We start from the raw sequence: 23,481 nt of genomic DNA, 5'->3' as shown, positions 1-23,481 counted from the left end.
AGTGTCGGCCACCCCGGATGGGGCACGTGGCTCCGGAGACCCTCAGGGACCCGCCCTGGCCGAAGGGGGCTGCTAATGCCAGCTGCCTTCCATGGGCCTGCTCGCGGCAGGGCTGCCAGAAATGTCCAGGTGTTGTGTCGGCCACCACGGCCGTGCTGCTACTTCTGTAGCTCGGACAAGCCGGGCAGGGGTGTCTGCACAGAAGCCAGCACTCGGGATGGATGGAGCAGAGACTTTGCCTGGTGTCCCTTGCCCACGCGCCAAGACAGCCTCGGTCGTCCAGCCACGAAGCGGGTGTCACCTCCCCTGCCCGCAGTTAGCTCCTCTCTCAGCAAAACAGGCTCCAAGGCAGGATCGTCACAAGAGATACGGAAATACTAGGAAATAAAGTTGGAAGCATCTTCTAATTTGTGAACTAACGTGTCTGCAGATGCCTTCAAGGCAAAGCCCTGCAAAACCCCTGGGACCTTTCCCGTCTCTTGGCCTATCTTCCCAAGAGTCACCTACGTGGCTTCGGGGACCAACAGTCCTAGAAGCAAGCTGGGTGCGTGGTGGCAGCGGTGGCCCCCAGCCCCGCACAGAGAAGCTGCATGATGTGGCTTCCGAGGAGAAGCGAGGGGTCAAGGGTCGCTCGAGCATGCTGGGAGTGACACCCCTCACCCCAGGCCTCAGTTTCTCCATGTGCACAGTGGCACAAAGATGGTGCCAGGAGGGCTCACTCCCAGCTTCTCTGGGGCGCTGTGACCCCAGCGGGTGTTCACATAACAAAGAAACGATAAGGACATCTGACCTTCACAGTAGTCACCCTGAGTCACGCGCTCCTCGAGCATGTCAACGTGCATGATGGGGCACGACCTCAGCTTGAGCCCGAAGGCCACCAGCACTAGAAATTGACAGCAGGCGAAATTGACAGCAGGCGAAATTGACAGCGGGCGAAATTGACAGAAGAAATTAACAGCAGGCAAAATTGACAGCAGTCGAAATTGACAGCAGGCGAAATTGACAGCAGGCGAAATTGACAGCAGGCGAAATTGACAGCAGGCGAAATTGACAGAAGAAATTAACAGCAGGCAAAATTGACAGCAGTCGAAATTGACAGCAGGCGAAATTGACAGGTGAAATTAACAGCAGGCGAAATTGACAGCAGGTGAAATTGACAGTAGGTGAAATTGACAGCGGGCGAAATTGACTGCAGGCAAAATTGACAGGCGAAATTAACAGCAGGGGAAATTGACAGCAGGCGAAATTGACAGCAGGCGAAATTGACAGGTGAAATTAACAGCAGGCGAAATTGACAGCGGGCGAAATTGACAGCGGGCGAAATTGACAGCGGGCGAAATTGACAGCGGGCGAAATTGACAGCGGGCGAAATTGACAGCGGGCGAAATTGACAGCGGGAGAAATTGACAGCGGGCGAAATTGACAGCGGGCGAAATTGACAGCAGGCTGCAGAAAAGGAACAATGGTCGGGATGCTCCAAGGGCCAAGGAACGGCTTTGCTTTTCTTTGGATTTCTAGAAGTGGAGCAAAGGTCAGAGAGAAAGATAAGAGCTGGGGCCTGCTTGGGATACGGGGGTGCGCTCCAAGCCCCAAGACAGCACCACCCGCGTCACCAGAAGGAAACTGGCCGTTGCTAGGAGCAGGCTGGCTTTTCTGTGGGTTGGGGGAGAGGGTGTCCCTGGGGAATCTCAGCAGCTGTCCCTTGAGCTGTAGCCTCGTGCAGACGAGCCCCTTCTAGGTAGTCCTCCTGGACTCTGAGCCTTCAGGGCTGGGTGGATGGGGTACAGGGGGGGCCCGGGGGAGAGGACAGAAGACAGAGGTTGGCACAGCTGGTTCCGCAGCTGGCTGACAGTGCCACCCTGCGACTGGTCACGTGAGTGGCTGCCCTGGGGTCTTCCCTCTGCCCTGGCTTGTGAGCCGCTGGGAGAGGACGCCAGGGAGGGACATTAGAGCCTCGCTTGCTGCCCCCTCCCACCCCTCTTCCTTCCTGTCTGCTCTCTAGGTGACCGCGCTGACAGCCCTGAAGTTCGCAGAGCTGACCCTGAAGGCCGGCATTCCCAAGGGGGTGGTCAACATCATCACGGGGTCTGGTGAGAGCCTTCGGACGCTTCCCCCAAACGTTTTCCATCTCTGCTTGCATGTCTGTGCTCTGGGATAAATCGCATAACTCGGGGAATTAGCTTCCTTTGGAAGTTCAGGAGAATCTATCCATAGAACATTCCAGACTTTGAGCATCTTGGGAGGTCATGCATGCCTTGCTTTTTCAGTTTCTTTTGTGTCTCGTTCTGTGCTTGGGACGAATGTACAATGTCACCTATCTGCCATGTCTTTTTATGGCTTTATAGCTCATTTCCCTGTAGCACTGAATCTTTCTTATTCCTCGTCCATTCACCTGCGGAAGGACATCTTGGTCGCTCCCAGATTTTGGCAACGATGAATGAAGCTTCTGTAAACATCCACGTGAAGGTTTTGGTGTAGACAGAACGTTTTCAGGTCCTTTGGTTAAATATCAAGGAGCATGACTAGCTCGATCCTGTGGTGAGAGTGTGTCTTTAGTTTTTTAAGCAACTGCCAAACTGTCTTCCGAAGTGGGTATATAATTTCGGGTCCCCACCAGCGATGAATGAGAGTTCCTGGTGCTCCGTGTTCTGGATTTGGGCCATGCCAGTAGGTATGCAGTGGCGTCTCATTGTTGTTTTAATTTGTGACCCCCTAATGACAAATGATATTGAGGCTCTTTTCATACACTTCCCTGCCATCTGTAGATCTTCTTTGCTGACGTGTCTGTGCATATCTTTGGCCCAGTTTTTCAGAGGTTGGTTGTTTTCATATTGTTGAATCTTTTTTTTTTTTTTTTTTTTTTTTGTTGAGACAGAGTCTCACTTTGTTGCCCAGGCTAGAGTGAGTGCCGTGGCGTCAGCTTAGCTCACAGCAACCTCAAACTCCTGGGCTTAAGCGATCCTCCTGACTCAGCCTCCCAAGAAGCTGGGACTACAGGCATGCGCCACTATGCCCGGCTAATTTTTTCTATATAGATTTTTAGGTGTCCATATAATGTCTTTCTATTTTTAGTAGAGACGGGGTCTCGCTCAGGCTGGTCTCGAACTCCTGACCTTGAGCAATCCACCCGCCTCGGCCTCCCAGAGTGCTAGGATTACAGGCGTGAGCCACCGCGCCCGGCCCATATTGTTGAATCTTAAGAGCTCTTTATATATGTTGGACACCAGTCCTTTATCAGAGATATTCCTTTACAAATATTTTCTCCCCCAAAGCAGTGATTTAACAGGGAGCGGTGGAGTGGAGTTCGTGTCAAAATGACTTGTAGAGCTTTAACGCTACATAGAAGGAGGGGGCAAGGGTCTCACTCCAGAACCTTCCCAGGTGCACCTGGGCACAAGAGCTTTCCAGGCGAACAGAGGAGATGAAGGAAGGGGCCTGGGCTGGGGGATTGTTCCTGGGCTGGGGAAGGGCGTTGTCAAGAATGACTCCCGGGTTCTTGGCTTGTACAAACTGGCTGCGGGAGAGGTTGTTTTCCGAAATGGAGAACTTTGGAGAAAGAGCAGGTCTAGGGGAAAGATTCGGGGTTCCGTGTCAAATACGTTGACCTTGAAAGGCCAGAAGACACCCAGGTTGCTGAGGAGGCAGAGGAATGAGAAATGGATCCGGGTGCCAGCAGGGCTTGCCTGGAGACGCACACGCAGGGCGTGATGTCACCGAGGATGGCATTGGAGACCGGGGCGAGGCCGGCCGGGGCAGTGGCAGGCAGGTGGCGAGGGTCACAGTCAGAAGCCAGGACAAGAAATAGTCTCAAAGCGGCAGAGCGGACGCCGCCTTTGGGAGGAGGCGACATCAGGGAGACCTGGGAAACGAAGAGGAATTGGCCAGGTTAGGGGACAGGGCGCCTCTCCGCAGCCCGCTGTGCCCCAGAGGCGGGGTGGGCCTTTGGGGTCTGTCATGCTCGGGACACCACACCCCGCATGGGCCCAGCCAGGCGTCCCTGGGGCCCGCCCTGGTGGCCGGAAAGCCCCGTGGCGGGGGCGAGGGGGGTGTGCATTGCTTCTGTGGTGACAAAGTCCCCCAGACCCCGGGGGCTTAACCCACCTTCACTTGCTGATCATCTCCCAGTTCCGGAGGCTGGAAGTCCGGGAGCCGGGGGTGTCGCAGGATGGGTTTGTCCCTTGGTTTCCTCCTCCGCTGGGCTTGCAGACGGCTGTCCCCTCCCCTGTCCTCTTGGGGTCGTCCCCCTGTGCACGTCTGGGTCCTGCTGTCCTCTGCTTAGGGGAGTTAGCACGGAGTGGGGACCGCCCCAGCGAACTCTTTGCGCCTTAACGACCTCTACAGAGCTGCCGTCTCCAAACACGATCACCTTCAGGGGGTGCTGGCGTGTGGGGTGTGGACAGACACACTCACAGGGGGCGAGGCCCGGGCGGACCCCCGGCACCCGGCACACTAAGCCCAGGGGGAGTGTGGCCCTCGGTGGATGAGTCAGTGACCGCCCGGAGTAACACCCTCCTGCCACCCGCAGGCTCGCTGGTCGGCCAGAGACTCTCGGACCACCCCGACGTGAGGAAGATCGGCTTCACCGGCTCCACCGAGGTGGGGAAGCAGATCATGAAGAGGTAGGTGGCGGGGGCGGGAGGGGGAGGGCTCCAGTGGCCGGGGGGCCAGGTGGGCAGCGCAGCTGGGGCGGGCTGGGTCCTGCGACACAGGCAGATGGTGGCCTGGGGAGTCTGAGTGTCTGACACACCGAGGCACATATTAGAGGGGCCCGATCCAAGCTGAGGTCTGCTCAGGTGCGTGCGTGTAACATAACACGCCGATTTCCAAAGCGGCGCATGCAAAAAAAAAAAATGCAATATCTCTCTAAGTTTTGTGCACTGATTTCAAGTTGAAAATCATACTGTTTTCCATTAGTGGAGGATAAATATGATATATTAGGATTCATTCATTGCACCTGTTTCTTTTCTGGTGGCTACCAAAAGAACTAGCTCGGCCGGGCGCGGTGGCTCACGCCTGTCATCCCAGCACTCTGGGAGGCCGAGGCGGGAGGATCGCTCGAGGTCAGGAGTTCGAGACCAGCCTGAGCAAGAGCGAGACCCCGTCTCTACTAAACATAGAAAGAAATTATATGGACAACTAAAAATCTATATAGAAAAAATTAGCCAGGCATAGTGGCGCATGCCTGTCGTCCCAGCTACTCGGGAGGCTGAGGCAGGAGGATCGCTTGAGCCCAGGAGTCTGAGGTTGCTGTGAGCGAGGCTGACGCCACGGCACTCCAGCCCGGGCCACAGAGCCAGACTCTGTCTCAAAAAAAAAAAACAATAAAAACTGAGATGCCAAATCCCCTGGGGTCACTGCCGTGGACGGTGGGGCTGGGGAGAAGGTGCTGGGCCGGGGGCCGGGCCTTGCTCTTTGCAATGAAGCCTCCTGCCCTGGGCCTGCGCTTGGCCATCCTGCCTGGGGGTCCCGGTGCTCCGGGGCTGCCGGCACGAGCCCTGCACCCGCTGTCCTTTTCAGCTGTGCCGTGAGCAACGTGAAGAAGGTGTCCCTGGAGCTGGGCGGGAAGTCGCCCCTTCTAATCTTTGCTGACTGTGACCTCAACAAGGCTGTGCAGATGGTAAGGGCTGGGCCTGGGGGGGGCGCAGAGGGGACAGGCACAGGGGCAGGGATAGCAGGGGGACCTCTCTCCAATGCCACAAAGCCTCGGTGCATTCGAGTCTGTGGCAGGAAGGAGGACTCAGGGCAAGAATGACATGCGCCCTGCAGAACTATGTCCGGGCCGGGCGCGGGGGCTCACGCCTGTCATCCCAGCACTCTGGGAGGCCGAGGCGGGAGGATCGCTCGAGGTCAGGAGTTCGAGACCAGCCTGAGCAAGAGCGAGACCCCCGTCTCTACTAAAAATAGCAAGAAATTAGCTGGACAACTTAAAATATATAGAGAAAATGAGCCGGGCGTGGTGGCGCATGCCTGTCGTCCCAGCTACTCGGGAGGCCGAGGCAGGAGGATCGCTGGAGCCAGCTTGCTGGGCAGCCTTAAGCAAGTCGCTTAACCTCTCTGGGCCTCCGTGCTCCCTGCTGTGCAAGAGGGACATGGTGACATCTACCCCCTGGGGACACACAGTGCCACTCGGGTGTTGGCTCCTGTTCCCACCATCGGTGTTGTCACTGTTGCTGTGCTTGGTCCCCTCTTCACTCCTGTGGGAACAAACCGCCAAGGCCACATTCAGCCGGGTGCCCAAATATGTCCCCAACTGCTATCGAAGTCCCCAATGTGCCTCGGGGGGGTGGGGAAACCGAGGGAGGCGAGGACCTTGTGCTGTGTCCCTGGGTGACCCCGTCAGCCCTCCGGCACCGAGGCTGAGGCTGCTGGGCCCCGTCACGCAGTCAGGAGAGCCGGCCTTGCCTGGTCACCCGCCACCTTCACTGTGGTGACACACGGCCCGGCACCCCGCCTGACAGCGTAGGCTCACAAACAGGAAGGCCGGCGTCTCCCGGGCCACCCCAGCGAGCCCACCCAGTGCTCAGAGGGGGTCTCCCTGCTCCGCCGTGTAGACAGCAGCCTCGTCCCCCAGTGGTGGCCTCGGGCCTGAGCGTCCTCGCTTCCCTCGCTTTGACCCCTCGTCTGTCCTCGGAGGGACGGAGGGTGGCGAGCTCGCTAGGCCTGGCCTGCAGGAGAAGGTCAGGACGGCGTGGCCCCCTTGGCCCCCGAGAAGGGGTGGCCGGGCCCTGGCAGAGCCCGGGGGTGGGGTGGGGGCTGGAGGTCCCCAGCAGGAGCCGTGACCCGGTCTTGTCCGTCTCTGCAGGGCATGAGCTCGGTGGGGGTGGGGTGGGGGGTGGAGGTCCCCAGCAGGAGCCGTGACCCGGTCTTGTCCATCTCTGACAGGCATGAGCTGGGTGGGGGTGAGGTGGGGGCTGGAGGTCCCCAGCAGGAGCCGTGACCCGGTCTTGTCCGTCTCTGCAGGGCATGAGCTCGGTGGGGGTGGGGTGGCGGCTGGGGGTCCCCAGCAGGAGCCGTGACCCGGTCTTGTCCGTCTCTCAAGGGCATGAGCTCGGTGGGGGTGGGGTGGCGGCTGGAGGTCCCCAGCAGGAGCCGTGACCCGGTCTTGTCCGTCTCTGACAGGCATGAGCTGGGTGGGGGTGAGGTGGGGTGTGGAGGTCCCCAGCAGGAGCCGTGACCCGGTCTTGTCCATCTCTGACAGGCATGAGCTGGGTGGGGGTGAGGTGGGGTGTGGAGGTCCCCAGCAGGAGCCGTGACCCGGTCTTGTCCGTCTCTCAAGGGCATGAGCTCAGTCTTCTTCAACAAAGGGGAGAACTGCATCGCCGCCGGCCGGCTCTTCGTGGAGGACTCCATTCACGACGAGTTTGTGCGGAGGGTGGTAAGTGCCCGAGGGGTCTGGGGGAGGCAGGGCTGGGTCGCGTGCGGCCGGGGCTCCACGTCCACCTGGGTCAGGGGACCCTCGGGGAGCTGTACTGGCTTTTATGATTTCAGCAGGAAGCAGCAAACCCCCATGGCTCTAATCGACATAACCAAAAAGGGCCCATCTTAGGCTGGTTCCCTACATGCAGAGCCTGAGGCAAGGATTGGGGTCCACACGGTTTACTGAGGGCGGCTCCCAGGGGAGGCCCGGCTGGAAGGTGGAAGGGACCAGGAGGGCCTGGGACAGATGGGAGCCCTGGAGCATGAACACAGGCATGCCCCAGCGTCAGGCTGGGCTGTGGCCCCCCAAGGCAGGCGGTCCTTGCATGGAGACTGTCCCTTGTGTTGGAGGATGGAGCTGCCATCAGCTTCTGAAGCTGCCTTGTGGCCTCGGGGACCCGGTGGGCGCTGGACGGCATCTTCCAAGTCTTTCCCCACCAACTCTTCTGGGACACGTGGGGAAGCCACAGGCTGGCAGGAGCTGTGGCCCCACGGACTATATTTGGGGAGTCCAGGGAGGACAGGGGGGCAGCTGTGAGGGGGACCCCTGCACCCAGGCCCGCAGGGGCTCAGAGCGGGAAGGCAGGGGAACGGGGGGGACTCTCTAGGAGGAGCTATAACAAACAACAGTCAGCTTCTGCCGTGTAACAAACAGCTCTCGATAATACGCAGTGGCTGGGAGTAACAGCCGTTCGCTGAGCTGATGTTCTTGGGCGTCAGCCTGGGCTGGGGTGAAGGGAGAGACACAGGCATCCCGGCAGGGCCACCTGTCATTCTCTGCAGCTGGGGGAGACAGGGAGCAGGCTGGGTCCCCAGGGTAGGAGCAGGGAACAGGGAACGAAGCAGGTCAGGGTGGCGTCTGCCTCGCAACTGATTATGTTCACCCGAGTGTCTTAACACCTCATCCCATGTCCTGGTTCACTTTCTGACTCTCCCCATCCCCAGGCTCCAGGGTCATTAGATGTCCTCTTCTGCCATGTCCCCAAGGAGACCCAGGCCGCCATCTCTAGGCAGCAAAGCCCAGACTAACCTTTCTGTTGGCTGATGCAGCACGGAAGGCTTCCTAGAGGAGGCAGCTTCAAAGATGCATTGGAAGTGGGGGGAACTAGGGGCAGGGGCGGTCACCAGGTTTCACCCAGCTTGGAGACTTTTTTTTAATTTTTTTGAGACAGAGTCTTGCTCTGTGGCCCGGACTAGAGTGCCGTGGCGTCAGCCTCGCTCACAGCAACCTCAGACTCCTGGGCTCAAGCGATCCTCCTGCCTCAGCCTCCCGAGTAGCTGGGACTACAGGCATGCACCACCACGCCCGGCTCATTTTTTCTATATATTTTTAGCTGTCCAGCTAATTTCTTTCTATTTTTAGTAGAGACGGGGGTCTCACTCTTGCTCAGGCTGGTCTCGAACTCCTGACCTCGAGCGATCCTCCCGCCTCGGCCTCCCAGAGTGCCGGGATGACAGGCATGAGCCACCGCGCCCGGCCCAGGCTTGGAGACTTTTACACCTTTTGCACATAGGAAGCGTTTGGAGTTTCAGCCCGGAAAGGAAGTTTGGAATCCGAGTTTGCACAACCCTGAGAACTAGAATACAGGGGTCAGCGGTCGGTACCCAAAACTGAAATGTGGGAGGTGCGTCAGGGGACCCAGCTGCAGTGGCATCTGAATCCGAGCAGGACCTGACCTGGGGCACTTTCTGCAGGTGGAAGAGGTGAGGAAGATGAAGATCGGTAACCCCCTGGACAGGGACACCACCCACGGCCCGCAGAACCACCAAGCCCACCTGACGAAGCTGCTGGAATACTGCCAGCGTGGCGTGAAGGAAGGGGCCACGCTGGTTTGCGGTGGGAATCAAGTCCCCCGGCCAGGTCAGTTGGGTAAACTGAGGCAGCAGGCACCACGGCCTCTGGTTTCTTGCTGAGTCCTCACCGGAGGTAGCTGATGGCCGGGTAGCTCCACAGTCAGGCTTCGGGCTCCCATTTGGGACCACAGGGGCAGGGACTTGGCTACTGGGACAGCAGCCAGACTCAGGCACGGGACTAGCAAGGCGAGGACACAGACCTGGAAACATCATTCGGTGCTGGTTTAAATCTGAATTGTGCTCGGCTTAGATTTGCCCTTAATATCACTGCAGCCTGGGCCGGGCGCGGTGGCTCATGCCTGTCATCCCAGCACTCTGGGAGGCCGAGGCGGGAGGATCGCTCGAGGTCAGGAGTTCGAGACCAGCCTGAGCAAGAGCGAGACCCCCGTCTCTACTAAAAATAGAAAGAAATTAGCTGGACAACTAGAAATATACATAGAAAAAATTAGCCGGGCATGGTGGCTCCCGCCTGTCGTCCCAGCTACTCGGGAGGCTGAGGCAGGAGGATGGCTTGAGCCCTGGAGTTTGAGGCCAGCCTGGGCAACATAGCAAGACCCCATCTCTACAAAAAAGGAAAAAGAAAAATGAGCCGGGCATGGTGGCGCATGCCTGTCGTCCCAGCTACTCGGGAGGCCGAGGCAGGAGGATCGCTGGAGCCCAGGAGTCTGAGGTTGCTGTGAGCGAGGCTGACGCCACGGCACTCTAGCCCGGGCGACAGAGTGAGACTGTCTCAAAAAAAAAAAAAAAATCGTCAGCGTTAAATATGATTGATCAATGCTTGAAAAAATAGCGAATCTTTTTAGTGAAATCCCTTTTAAAGATTTTTTTGTTGTTGTTTAATTTTTGTTTCTCTAAACCGAGAGTGAGGAACTTCCAGGTGTCTTGGATGTCCCCGAAGTCAGGCAGGATTGGATGTCAGTCCGACGGGTCCTCAGGGGACCCCTGGCTCTGCGTCTAGAGACGACACAGTCAGACAAAACGTTGCTTCCATCCGCAGCGGTTCTGTCCCCGGGCTGCGGGGGAGGGGGCGGAGGGGGGCAGGGTGGTCCCCTTTTGGCTCCAGGGCGTGAGGCTGGGTCCTGGTGGGGACCACAGTCCCCTGTCCAGGAAGGCGGAGGAGGCCATCCCGGGACCACATGCAAACCTCCCCCGGCCCCCCGCAGAGAGCCACCCGGGTGGCTTCACTTGCCAAATAATCCAGGTAGGATTTCAGATTAGCTGTCACCAGGAAGACTCAGCTCTCTGACATGGTCACGGGCTTTGGCGCCAGAGCTGGGCAGCCTCGGGGTTAAGTCTCAGCTCTGTCCCCTGCCACCTCTGTGAGCCGCGGCCTCCGTCCCCTCGGCGGCATCGAGTTAAAAGGGTGGTGGCCCCTCCATGGGGTGGGCGGGTGCCAAGACGTCGCCCGTCTGAACGAGGCGTCCACGGGGCCACGTGTCCTCTTGCAGGTTTCTTCTTCGAGCCGACTGTTTTCACGGACGTGGAGGACCACATGTTCATCGCCAAGGAAGAGTCCTTCGGGCCCATCATGATCATTTCCCGGTTTGCTGACGGGTAGGGGACCCGCTGATGTCCCTTGTCCACGCGTCACTGGGGTCTCCACGCACGCAGGCTCGGGGCGGTGGCCCAGGGGTGGCCAGGAGGAGCGCTGAGGTCTCTGATCCCGGCGGGGGCTTCCCTGCCACCTCCTCTCCCTGCCACTTTGTCCCCGGGCCTCTCTGCGTGTTCCCCACATTGTGCCCGGCTCTGTTCTCACGCCCTGTGGCCCAAGCACCAAAACCCCAGAACCGCACGTCCCAGGACAAGCAGGGGACTTGTTTCCCTGGAGAGTCTGCAGTGTGGGGACAGCTTTTCACGGGCGAGCCCGTGTCTCTGCCGACGGCTCACGGGTCTGGATTTTTTTTTTCCCCCCAGGGACGTGGATGCCGTGTTGTCTCGGGCCAACGCCACGGAATTCGGCCTGGCTTCCGGCGTCTTCACCAGCGACATCAACAAAGCGCTGTACGTCAGCGACAAGCTCGAGGCCGGCACTGTGTTCGTCAACACCTACAACAAGACCGACGTGGCCGCCCCCTTCGGGGGGTTCAAGCAGTCCGGATTCGGCAAAGACCTGGGTAGGCGGCCGGGTGGCTGTCACTTAGTCATTCAACAAACGTCTGTTAAAGTCACCAGCCCGTGCCAGGCCCCGTCCCGGGTGCTGGGGTGCGGCACTGAGCGAGATGGCTGTTGGGGACTCACGTCTCGCTGGGAGGGGACAAGGGACAAGCCAGGGAACAGGCCGTTGCAGACAGGGAGGAGAGCTGGACGCGTGTCCTCTCAGAGAGGTGGGCCGGCCTCAGGGCCACCAGCTCTGGTCTTGGAGCTGCAGAGACGCTGGAGCAGGTCACGGGGCAGGAGGACGGAGGACAGGTGGTCTGAGAGGCAGGCAGGGGCCAGGCCGAGGGGTCCTGGGGGCCACAGCCAGGGGCCCAGGCTCCACCCTCAGTGCGGGGGGACGCGGTGGGGGACGTCGTGAGTCCACCAGGAGCAAGGCCATCGCCAAGGTGGCAGCAGGTGAGGTCCTCAGGCCACGCAGGGCCAGGGCACGGCTGCCCACGGGGCACAGGCTGGACACTTGTCCTCCATGTCCTCCCCCTCCTCCCAGGCCGCCTTCCTGGCCTCCACCATGGGAATCCGGAAGGCCGTGGCCAAGCCCCTCGCAGTGTGTGACCGTCCCCGGAGTCCCCCAGGCCCCTCCTGACTCCCCTTCCCACATCCTGCACAGAGAGGTCCGGCACCCTCCCTGGGGCGGCCCAGCACCCAGCATCCCAGATGGTCCCCGTGGGCAGGACCGGGGGCCCCAGAGCGCCAGCCTGTGGGCCGAGAAGCGCCGGCCACACAACAGAGCCGGGGACCGGGGTCCCCAGGAGGTGGCCCTTCTCCCAGCCATGGCTTGACCTGGCTGGGGTCGGCAGCAGGGAAAGAAGATGGGGGGTGCGTCTGGGTGGTGACCCCAAGACAGTCCCTGCTTCCTTCCCTCAGCCCAGGGGGCTGCCCCCCCTGTCGAGACGAGATGCTGGGAGCTAGAAGGTTCTAGAAGGTTCTAGAATGGTTGCCCCCCCCGACTGGCTCCGTATTCTGGGGAGTCTGGGCCCCCCCACCAACCCCTGGAGGTACCTGGGTAAGGTACGTGGCCCCCTGGGCCTCAGGTCCCCATCTGTAAATTGGGGACCCCGACACAGTTGCCCCCTGCCCGGGGATTTGCTGGGATAAATAGAACAGCTCCGTTGGGACCAGTGGCAGCCCGCGGTAGGGGCCGCGGTGACCGTGACGTGTCCCCAACGGCACGTGCTGTCTTGCAGGCGAGGCGGCCCTGAATGAGTACCTGCGCATCAAGACTGTCACCTTCGAGTACTGAAGAAGGGTCTTGGCGGTGCGGCCACCTCCGGCACACCTGTGACGTGTCACCCTCTGTCCCCAGCCGTGGCGGCGGACACCCAGCCCCCTGCACCCCCAGCAGCGGGCCCTGGCGGGGTGACGGGGGACTCCCCGGAGAATAAAGTTTCTGAGCAGAGGCTGCCTGCACCGCCGTGTCTCTGCAGCCTCCCCGGGTGGCCCTGGGTGGCCCTGGGAGTCCTGCTGTCACCCCGAGTCCTGGGCTTGGCCTGGGAGAGCCAGACCCCCGGGGGACAGGGGAAAGGACACGGGGACATGGGTGCAGGTCGGCTCAGGCCTCTGAAAAGCAGGAGCTGAGAGGGACGGAGGTCGAGGGACAAGAGGTTTGGTGGCAGGTGACAGGTGGCAGGAGGGGGCGGGGCGGTTCTTTTCTTTCCTGCGCCCCCCACTCCTGTGGGACCCCGGGGCCCTCCCCTCTGCACCTCACCTGTAGGCCCCGAACAGGACGCCCAGACTGCCTGCTGTCGCCCCAGTGTCTCCCCCGCGTCACCCTCTTCTTGGCATTGCAGTCCCCATCGCCACCGGCTTCTGCACCCCTGGGTCCCTGAGGGCTCCTTCTCCTCCGTCCTTGGGGGACTTTGAAACCCCACTGCCTGCAGACGAGCTCACCCCTCCCAGAGACCCCCACGCCACGGAAGCTCCTGGAATAGGCCGCCAGGCCCTCACCGGCATGGCCGGGGGAGGTGTCTGTCCCCGGGGCACTTGGGGACACCCCTGGGGGCGGCTGTTCCACTCCAAGCAGGAGGCAGGCCCTGCCCGCAATGCCCCCGTGGGTGCGCTGCTGAGATCAGACCGCAGCTTCTCGCAAGGTCTGTCCCTAGGGGTGGGGACTTGCGCTGGCCTGGGGCACACAGCAGAGCCGGCGAGTCCCACATCTGTCCCTTCCTGGGCTCCCTTTGTCCTTTCTCAGACATTCCCAGGCTGGGGGTGTCAACAGCAGAGTCGGCCCACAAGCCCCATCCTCTAATGCTCCTCCTGACAAGGCAAGACGAGGTGGCAGCCTGCCTGGTGTCCCTGCACGGTCCCCGTGCCTGGCAGAAGAGCAGGCACAGCCCCAGCACTGGCCCGTCCGAACCCAAACAGAACCAAGAAGCACTTTCCCGCTGTTCAGGCAGACACACGCAGAGCTCGGGTTTAGCCAGGGTGACCCGCTCCAGTTTAGATGGACAACACTGGACTCCTCGCTTCCCATCCTCCTCCTCTCTTTCCAGAATCCTCCTGAAACTATAAAGTAAGGGACATGGGACTTATTAGGGCCGGGCGTGGTGGCGCATGCCTGTCATCCCAGCACTCTGGGAGGCCGAGGTGGGAGGATCGCTCGAGGTCAGGAGTTCGAGACCAGCCTGAGCAAGAGCGAGACCCCGTCTCTACTAAAAAAATAGAGAAAGTAATTAGCTGGACCACTAAAAATATATAGAAAAATGAGCCGGGCATGGTGGCGCATGCCTGCAGTCCCAGCTACTTGGGAGGCTGAGGCAGGAGGATGGCTTGAGCCCTGGAGTTTGAGGCCAGCCAGGACAACATAGCAAGACCCCATCTCTACAAAAAAGAAAAATGAGCCGGGCATGGTGGCACATGCCTGTAGTCCCAGCTACTCGGGAGGCCGAGGCAGGAGGATCGCTTGAGCCCAGGAGTCTGAGGTTGCTGTGAGCGAGGCTCACGCCACGGCACTCTAGCCCGGGCGACAGAGCCAGACTCTGTCTCAAAAAATAAATTAATTAATAAATAAATAAAGACATGTTAGTTATCCCCCAATTTCCTTTTCTTTGTCTTCTTCCTTCTTAAGTCATAAAACCTCCCGTGTGATTTGGCCAGAAGGGACAATGTCCCGCCCTCCTCTGCAGCCAGAGGGGGGTCACGGCACCGAGTTCTGGGCCACAGGTACACGAGGAAGTCACTCCTGCAACTTCTGACACATGCCCGTGACCTCCCTCTTTCCCTCCCCGGGGCTGGCTGGTGGCCATGGTGGCAGGCCTGTCCCCACCCTCCAGACAGGGGCAGCCCCTTGGGGCAGGGCCGGAGGGAGCCCGAACCCCAGCATTTCCGAGCTGCGTGTCAACTGGGGTGACACGTCATCAGACTGCTCCTTGAGAGAGACGCTTGCGACCACTGTGCTTTTATGGTTTTTAAGGACATTTATCACCGTGTTCCCTGAAGACTTGAAGGTAGTTTGGAAGCGAAATAAACAAAAATAAGCCTGAGCGAATGGGCGGTAGGGTGACACCCAGAGTGTCCCTGGTATCGAAACTGCAGGCTGCGAAATTTTATATCCTTCTAAAGTCGGAGCGCAATTTAGCTCTGAGCTCTGCAGCAGGACAAGTGCGTAAGGAAACCCGACCGGTGGCTTAACTCAGTGACCATGTGACACAGACAGACTAGCTTCTGGGAGGGGACAGCGGCTCCTTGTGACCCAAAATACAATTTGAAGCCCCCCTGCTGAGAGAATGGATCCCGTCTTGGCCAAGGGAGCCCCAGAAATACCCTAAAACTGAGCTCATGGTCATGAGAACGGGGCTCGGACCTGCCTTGTCACCTGCCATGTCCCCTCCCTTCTTGGAGACGTCCCTTGTAACGCATCCGCGGGCCCGAGGCCACGCGAGACAAAGCTTATGCCACGGCTGTAGGTCACACATTTACTGTGCAGGTCACTGGAGCGTGGGCATATGTCCGGGGTAGCTGGTGGCTTGTCTCTCATTAACAGACATCCTTTTTTTTTGAGACAGAGTCTCTCTCTGTCACCGGGGCCAGAGTGCCGTGGCGTCAGCCTCGCTCACAGCAGCCTCAGACTCCTGGGCCCAGCGGCTGACTCCAAACCTCTTCCCCTTTTCCAGCCCCTCCTCCAGGTGACTGTCAGCTAAATCTATTCTTAGTGGCAGGGTCAGGGCCCTGAGGGACACTGCCAGGAGCCTGGGGGTGCTGTCCCCGAGGGGTGCAGGAAGCCAGGCCGACTGTGGCAGCAGCAGCAGGGGACACACACAGGTGGCGTGTGGCCCCAAGAGAGGTGCTCTTATAATCCTCCCGCAGGAACCTATACAAAGGGAACAGGGTCTGTCTGTCATTGTCTGGAGCTGGAGGCGGCTTCCAGGTCCTGTTGCAGGAGGACTTCTGACAGCCGCAGTGACATCCCCAGGCTTCTAAGTCCCTCACTGCCAGCCACTGGCTAGTAGCAGGCAAACCTCAGTTTCCCCATCTGAAAACGGGAATCGGAATTCGTGCTCCACCTGCTGGCCAAGCCTGTGATGGTGTTTAGGTGACGACAGGTGCTATTTGCAAGGTTTGCTTTTGCTCACGGTTTTGCAAATGGCAGAAGGCAGAAAGGAGAGGACATTGGAGAGGACAGAAATTTATTTGTCTACACGGAAGCCTCCAGAATGGAGACCCAACCCCGCAACGGGGGGCAGAAACCTGAGGTTCCGGAAAGAGGAGGGGCTTGGGTCCCGTCAAACAAGTTATAGGGGCAGGGGGAGAAGGGGATTCTCTTGAGGGGCAATAAACCATCGCTAGGGAGAATTCGGTGGTCTTGAAGAACATGCAGTGGTCTTGAGCCTACGGAGTGGACAGTGGCTGGTGACAAAAGTCTGTCCAGGCTCGTTGACACGCTTTAGTCTTCTTTCCTGCAATACGGGTTCAGGGGACGGACGGAGGTCATTGTTTTCTTCTTTGGTAGGTCTGGACTTACCAGATAAGGAACTTCAGAGAACTTTACCCTGTGCTTTGGGAAAGATGGCAGGGCCGGGAGGGGAGGGCCAGAGGGACCAGCAAATTGTTAAAAAAAAACAACTCTAAAATAATTTTTTTTCTTTTTTATTTCAGCATAGTATGGGGTAATTTTAAAGAGATTTGCTCTGAGCCAAATGTGAGGACCCTGGCCCGGAGCCCTGCCCAGGAGGCCTTGAGCAAGTGGACTCTTGGTGGCTGCGGCACAGTTTGGTTTTATGCATTTCAGGGAGACAGGGGTTAAAGGTGAAGTCATAAATCAATAATGGGAGGGACACATTGGTTTGGCCGGAACAGGTGGGCCATCTGGAAAGGGGGGGGGGCTTATAGGTTATATAGGTGGGTTTGCAGATTGTTTGGCTTGTAATTGTTACAGACATGAAGCTTTGGCTAAAGGAATGTTTTAAGGCAGGACAAGCCACCAACACAGATTTGCAAGTTGAGGAGCTGCAGCTGTGTCTTGCAGACCCTTAGTCCCGTCAAGGGGGCACAAAGGATGTCCCCAAGAAGGGAGGGGACACGTCTGACCTCCCTCCTCCTGGCTGGCATTTTAGTTTCAGGATATTTCTTTGGCCACGAGGGGGGGGGGTCCATTCTGTCAGCCGGTGGGGGCTGAGCCTGAGGACTTTATTTTAGTTCCCAGGGTCCCATTTGGAACAGGACAACCGTCAAGAGACCTTTTTGAGCGAACCAGGGACGATGCCGAGGCCGGAGAGCTGCCGACTTTGCTGGGTGTGGACGCTGACGCCAGGGTAACGTTCAGCAAAGGGACTTTATCGGTGACACGCACTGTCCAGTGGAGCATGTCCGCTGGGATGCTTTACAATCACTCCAGAAAAAAGAAAAAGGGAAAAAAAAACATGCGTGTGTAGGGTGAAGTGCATACATACAAAAAAAAAAAAAAAAAAAAAAAAAGGTAAAATGCGGGCCCAGGGGACTTGCGCGCCATTTCCGGTTCTCTCTACTTTGGTGCCCCGGCCGTTTCCATAGCAACACCAGGACACCCCCCCCCCCCCGCGGCACTCATCGTGGGGGGGGGGGCCTGGGGGCTGCAGGACCCAGCGGGACCAGAGCCCGAGCCCGGCAGCCCCAGCCCGCGCCGGTCCCCTCCCCCCGCAGGCCACCCGGTCCCCTCCCCCCGCAGGCCACCCGGTCCCCTCCCCCCGCAGGCCACCCGGTCCCCTCCCGCCGCTGCGTCCCCTCCCCCTCCCGCAGGCCACCCGGTCCCCTCCCCCCGCAGGCCACCCGGGCCCCTCCCGCCGCTGCGTCCCCTCCTCCCCCGCAGGCCACCCGGGACCCCTCCCCCTCCCACCGCCCCGGGACCCCCCTCCCGCCGCCGGGTCCCCCCCCACAGGCCTCCCGGGGGGCCCCCATCACCCACAAGCCACCCGGGGATTCCCCTCCCCTTCTCGCCGCCGGGTCCCACCGCCCTGTCCCCTCCCCCCCTCCAACCACAGGCCGCCCTGTCCCCTCCCCCTCCCCTACAGGCCGCCCTGTCCCCTCCCCCTCCCCCACAGGCCGCCCTGTCCCCTCCCCCTCCCCCACAGGCCGCGGTGGCCGGGCCGAGCGTGGCGGCGGCGGGGGCGGCGGGGGCGACCGGCCGGGGCCGCTTCCTCCGGGAGCCGCGGGCCCGTCCCCTTCCGTGTCCCCGTCCCCGTCCCCGGCGCTGTGCTCGGGCCGCCGCCCGGGAGGGGACCGCGGACGCGCCGCCCTCGCCGGCGGGACCGGGCGGAAGGGGCGTGGCCGGAGGGGAAGCGACAGGGGACACGGGGCAGAGAAGCGACAGGGGACAAGCGGCAGAGAAGCGACAGGGGACACGCGGCAGAGGGCGCCGGGCGGGAGCGCGCGGACGGTGAGTGCCGGGGCGGGGACCGGGCGGAAGGGGCGTGGCCGGAGGGGAAGCGACAGGGGACACGGGGCAGAGAAGCGACAGGGGACAAGCGGCAGAGAAGCGACAGGGGACACGTGGCGGAGGGCGCCGGGCGGGAGCGCGCGGACGGTGAGTGCCGGGGCGGGGACCGGGGAGGCGCGTTGGGGACCGAGGCGAGCCGGGGGCGCCCGGGGGGGACCAGGCGCGGGTGGGGACAGGGGCAGGCGACACTCCGGGGGCCTGGCCCACGGGTAGAGCAGCCTGTGGGGGCTCCGTGCGAGCCCCCCGTGTTTGCACGTCTTCCAAGCCGGGGGTCATCAGACGGTGGCCCCAGGACCAGCCCACTCTGGGCCACTGATCAGAGCTTGGGGGACTCGGAACCGGGGACACGGACGGGCCCCCTGCGACAGGGTGCATGACCCTGTTTAATCTGCATCGTCTGCGCAGCCCGGTGCCCCGGTGACATGCCCGTGTGACAGATGAGGCCACCGAGGTGCAGGAAGTGGGACCTTTCCTGCCTCCCCGGCCCTCTCAGAGCCTGCTGCCACCAGGGGCACGGGGGACTCCGGCCAACCCCCGCCCTGTGGTGACAATGCAAAGTGCCTGCGGACATTGCCCGATGTCCCCTGGGGGGAGCCCCCCTCGCGTCCCCCCCCCCGTGGGATCCCCCACCCCCAGCCCCGTCCTGCCTGGGGCGCAGGGACAGAGCTGTCCCGCGTCCCCTCCCCACTGTCCCTCGGGAGCGTCCTTCAGCCCGCGCGTGAGGACCTGTTGGTCCCTCTGAACCAGTTTCTAACCAGACCGGTGACACTGGGGCACAGTGTCCTTGCCAGACGCCCCAGCGGTCCCGATGACGCTGAGGGGCCTGTGACCACCGTCCCCGGGGACGTGGGGTCCCTGCTGGCTGACCTCGCTGTCCCCCCCCCATCCTGGCGCTGCCCCCTTGTCGTACCCATGGCTCTGCCCGGTTCCTCCCACGTGCTTCCCCAGCGGGGACCTGGGATTAGGGCCGGGGCCGCCCCGGTGTCGCTGTCGCTGTCCCAGCACGGTGGCCCTGCGCGTTCGTCCTGGGGCACGCGTGTGTGTGATGCGCCAGGACCGCCACCGCCTCGTGGGGCGAGGACTTGGGGTCCTGAATGGTCACTGCCAGGTCGCCTTTGGCTGGCGCGGACCCCCCACGGGTGCTGTTCTGGGCGCTTCCCTCCGCCTCTGCTCTGTCGTGGCGCCATCTGGTGGCGACATGAGGCATCTCAGCCGGTTTTAGTTTACTTTTTATTTTTTTTATTTTTTTATTTTACTTATTTATTTATGTATTTATTCTTACAGGACACTTTCTACCTATTTATTTATTTATTTGTTTTTATTTTTTTATTTTTTTACGGGACACTTAGTTTACTTTTTTATTGATACACGTATATATTCTTAAGGTACATGTTACAATTTAATATATTCGTACAATTCGTAAAGATCAAGTCAGTGTAAGTGGGATATCCGTCACTTGATTATTATTATTATTTTTTTTTATTTGAGACAGAGTCTCACTCTGTCGCCTGGGCTAGAGTGCCGTGGTGTCAGCCTCGCTCACAGCAGCCTCAGACTCTTGGGCTCCAGCGATCCTCCTGCCTCGGCCTCCCGAGTAGCTGGGACGACAGGCAGGCGCCACCACGCCCGGCTCATTTTTCTTTTTTTCTTTTTTGTAGAGATGGGGTCTTGCTATGTTGTCCAGGCTGGCCTCAAACTCCAGGGCTCAAGTCATCCTCCTGCCTCGGCCTCCCGAGGAGCTGGGACTACAGGCACGCGCCACCACACCCGGCTCATTTTTTCTATATATATTTTTAGTTGTCCAGATTTCTTTCTATTTTTAGTAGAGACGGGGTCTCCCTCTTGCTCAGGCTGGTCTCGATCTCCTGACCTCGAGCGATCCTCCCGCCTCGGCCTCCCCGAGTGCCGGGGTGACAGGCGTGAGCCACCGCACCTGGCCGTAAAGGTGCACACTTCTTTGTTGCACGTGGCCACTGCATTCTCTGCTCACTGGGTCAGCTCATGACGGGTTATAGATTTTCCTGAAGTCCCATTTAGGAGCCAGCAAATGTCCCAGCCTTTGCCAAGGGGCTCTGTGTGTGTGTCGGGGACAGTGACATTCAGTCAGGCGGCGGACAGACTTTCCTCAGTTGACTTCACCTCCTCCTTGGGCAGAACCTGCAGAGGGTACGAGCTTGGGGACCCTTCACACGTTTCCCGTGTGTGCCCAGCCCTGTCCACGGGCATTGCCCTCCCTGCGGGTGGCCTTCTGGAGTCACAGGAGCTTCTGGGACTTTTGCAAAAGCCCTAGAGACATCTCATTCCTCAGTTTCTCCTCTTAAGCCTTTTCGTTGGTCAGCTGTTGACCCAGCTGTTACCCACCATGCCTGTGATAGTTTCCAGCCAACTTCCCCCAGGGCGGAGGATTTTGGCGTTAATTGAACCACGAGTGGGGTGAAATACAGACAGCCCCGCAAGCGGGGTGTTCTCGGGGACCCCAGATGGTTCAAATAGTAATTCTTTGGGAACGGGGATTTCAAAGAGCCCCCGCCCCATTCTGCAACCCTCCAGGCTCTCGCTCTCCCCGCAGCTGTGGGCTGTTCCTTCTCAGGGCTCCACGTGACAATGTCACTGTTCTTTCTGAGACGCCACCGTTTTTCCCGAATAGACCCTCCCCGGGCGATCCCGAGCCTTTGATGCATCTCCAGAGCTCTGGAAAGTTGATATTCTGAGCGTTCTTGCTGGTTTTCTTCTCGCCTTTATGGAAGAGAGGGTTTTCGGAGGTCCCCACGCCACCGTTTTTGGTGACTTCGGTTCATACGTGCCTGCTGCTGTCGTCTGCATGTATGTTCGTGCTCACGCGAGTGCCTATTAAATAACAAAGTATTGCGGATCGGGGGTGCAGGAGGCAGGAGGGTGGGCGCTTGGGGAAGGGCGTGGGCTGGAGGGGCCCCGAGGTTGGCCCCGTGGGGTCGGGAGCTCGGCCCCACAGTCCTTGTCCTTTGTGTCTCCCAGGTCAGGGCTGCCAGGCGCTCGGCTGTGCGCCCATGGATGGGACAGAGACCCGACAGCGGAGGCCGGACGGCGATGGCAGGCCGGGGGAACCGGGGCTGCCACGTCCCCTCAGCACACCGGGACTCCCTGCAGCCTCAGGACCTCCGAGGGTCCCCGAGAGCCAAAGCGTGGCCCCCAGCCCACTGGAGACCGAGCCCAGCAAGGAGACCGCCCTGTCCGTCGGCCTCGAGGTGGCCGTGCCCTTCCTGCTGGCAGGCCTGGGGCTGTCCTGGGCCGGCGTGCTTTTGAACTACTTCCAGGTAAGGGGGGACCGTCCAGTGTCACCTAAAAAGAGGCAGCTGCGTGTCAGGCCCAGCCTGGTGGACACGGCGGGGGGGGGGGCCTCCTCAGATGCCACTGTTTGTCATGTGCTGAGCAAGATTCTTGTGGTGACAGTGACTCAGTGTAACCAAAGTTAAGCTTCAAAAGATATTTCGTGAGCTCGTGTCGTTGAAATATACAAGGAGTCGGATTTCAGAGATACAGATACGCCAAAATTTGTTTAAGCGTTTCCCTTCTCATTGCTTGACAGTTTAACCCGTGTTAGTCACCTTGGGCTGCGTTAACCAGGTACCACCGATGAGGGCTTAAACCACAGGATTTATTTGCTCGAGGCCCTGGAGGGACAGGGGTGGGGGGGGGTCCCAGGTCAAAGTGTCGGCAGCGCTGGTTCCTTCTGGGGCCTCTCTCTTGTGTCTGCACCTGGTCTGCCTTCTGGGTGTGCCTGTGTCCCGTGTCCTTTTCTTACAAGGATGTTGGTCACATTGGATGAGGGCCACCCTAATGCAGTCATTTTATTTTATTTTATTTATTTATTTTTTGAGACAGAGTCTGGCTCTGTCGCCCGGGCTAGAGTGCCGTGGCGTCAGCCTCGCTCACAGCAGCCTCAGACTCCTGGGCTCAAGCGATCCTCCTGCCTCAGCCTCCCGAGTAGCTGGGACGACAGGCATGCGCCACCATGCCCGGCTAATTTTTCTTTTTTGCTTTTTTGTAGAGATGGGGTCTTGCTATGTTGCCCAGGCTGGCCTCCAACTCCCAGGCTCAAGCGATCCTCCTGCCTCAGCCTCCTGAGTAGCTGGGACGACAGGCATGCGCCACCACGCCTGGCTCATTTTTTCTATATATTTTTAGTTGTCCAGATAATTTCTGTCTATTTTTAGCAGAGATGGGGTCTCGCTCTTGCTCAGGCTGGTCTTGAACTCCTGACCTCGAGCGATCCTCCCGCCTCGGCCTCCCAGAGTGCCGGGATGACAGGTGGGAGCCACCGCGCCCGGCCTGCAGCCAGAGATATTCTGAGTCTGGCAGCCGATCGGACAGGAAAGTGCTCTGAGAAATACGCACTGTGACACACAGGGACCTCCGGTCCCTCCCTCCTTCCTTCGCGAGCGGCTGTGGACGTTGTGAAAACTGCAGACACGTCTGTTCGGGCTGCCGATGCGCCCTGGCGTGGGGACCAGATCCTGACCCGTGGAGTGAGGTCACGCGTCACCCGCCTGCCCTGCAGGGTGTGGCAGTGGGTTGAGTCACGTGTGGCTGCTCTCGGCAGGGGGTGCGCTGCGGGAACGGGGGTGGGCGCTGGCCCTGCAGCTCGTGCACGGCAGGCAGAGGTGGGACGCTGGGAGTTCCGGGGAAGGAGCTGGTGGGCTGTGGCCGGGAAGCTGGGAGGCTGAGGACGAGGAGGCACCGCATTGTCCCCGAGGGCTGCTGAGAGCTTGGTGCCTCAGCGGCAGAAGAGCGTCGCCCTGGCCCACGCGGGGGGCCGGGACAAGCTCCTTTAACCACGCATGCGCCCTTAACAGAAGGAGAGAGGGCTCGCGTGGGCGTGTCTCCCAGGCTGTCCCTCTCTCTGTCAGCGAGTGGCAGCTGTCGAGGCTGCTGGGACAAGTGGCTTCCTTAGGGTGCACATACGGCTTGTGCTTGTGAAGAGCGTGCGTGTAGGTTTCCGTGGGGACGAGGGGTTCGAGGTCATCAGGGTAGTGTCTGTGGACCAGAGCGGAGGGGACAGCTGTGGGACAGAGCTGGGGACAGGCATGTTGGATGGGGTGCGGAGATGGCCGGGGCCAGAGGAAGAGCCGTCGTGGGGGTGGGCAGAGGGGGAGAAGCGACCAGAAGAG

At 60.0% G+C, this 23,481-nt stretch overlaps 2 protein-coding genes across 3 annotated transcripts in view; both read left to right on the top strand.

Moving 5' to 3' along the window:
• The window catches only part of ALDH1L1 (aldehyde dehydrogenase 1 family member L1), a 37,325-nt gene extending 24,501 nt beyond the window's left edge, over positions 1-12,824 (top strand). Inside the window, exons 16-23 of the mRNA XM_069497659.1 lie at positions 2,003-2,090; positions 4,526-4,619; positions 5,518-5,617; positions 7,277-7,375; positions 9,112-9,277; positions 10,719-10,824; positions 11,185-11,384; positions 12,612-12,824. Coding sequence (XP_069353760.1) covers positions 2,003-2,090; positions 4,526-4,619; positions 5,518-5,617; positions 7,277-7,375; positions 9,112-9,277; positions 10,719-10,824; positions 11,185-11,384; positions 12,612-12,667 — 909 coding nt within the window. The 3' untranslated portion in view covers positions 12,668-12,824. The remainder of the gene's footprint in view (positions 1-2,002; positions 2,091-4,525; positions 4,620-5,517; positions 5,618-7,276; positions 7,376-9,111; positions 9,278-10,718; positions 10,825-11,184; positions 11,385-12,611) is intronic.
• A 5,562-nt stretch (positions 12,825-18,386) lies between these two features.
• The window catches only part of SLC41A3 (solute carrier family 41 member 3), a 32,666-nt gene continuing 27,571 nt past the window's right edge, over positions 18,387-23,481 (top strand). The window contains exons 1-2 of one of the 2 annotated variants that reach the window (XM_069497721.1): positions 18,387-18,421; positions 21,329-21,627. In XM_069497721.1, the coding sequence (XP_069353822.1) occupies positions 21,361-21,627 (267 nt within the window). In that variant the 5' untranslated portion in view covers positions 18,387-18,421; positions 21,329-21,360. Of the gene's footprint in view, positions 18,422-20,942; positions 21,158-21,328; positions 21,628-23,481 lie in introns of those variants that run through there. The other variant, XM_069497718.1, reaches the window with a different exon arrangement.

This window comes from Eulemur rufifrons, chromosome 22 (genome assembly GCF_041146395.1).
Source record: "Eulemur rufifrons isolate Redbay chromosome 22, OSU_ERuf_1, whole genome shotgun sequence".
In the NCBI taxonomy this organism is placed as follows: domain Eukaryota; kingdom Metazoa; phylum Chordata; class Mammalia; order Primates; family Lemuridae; genus Eulemur; species Eulemur rufifrons.
This window is presented reverse-complemented; position numbering and strand designations above follow the sequence as displayed.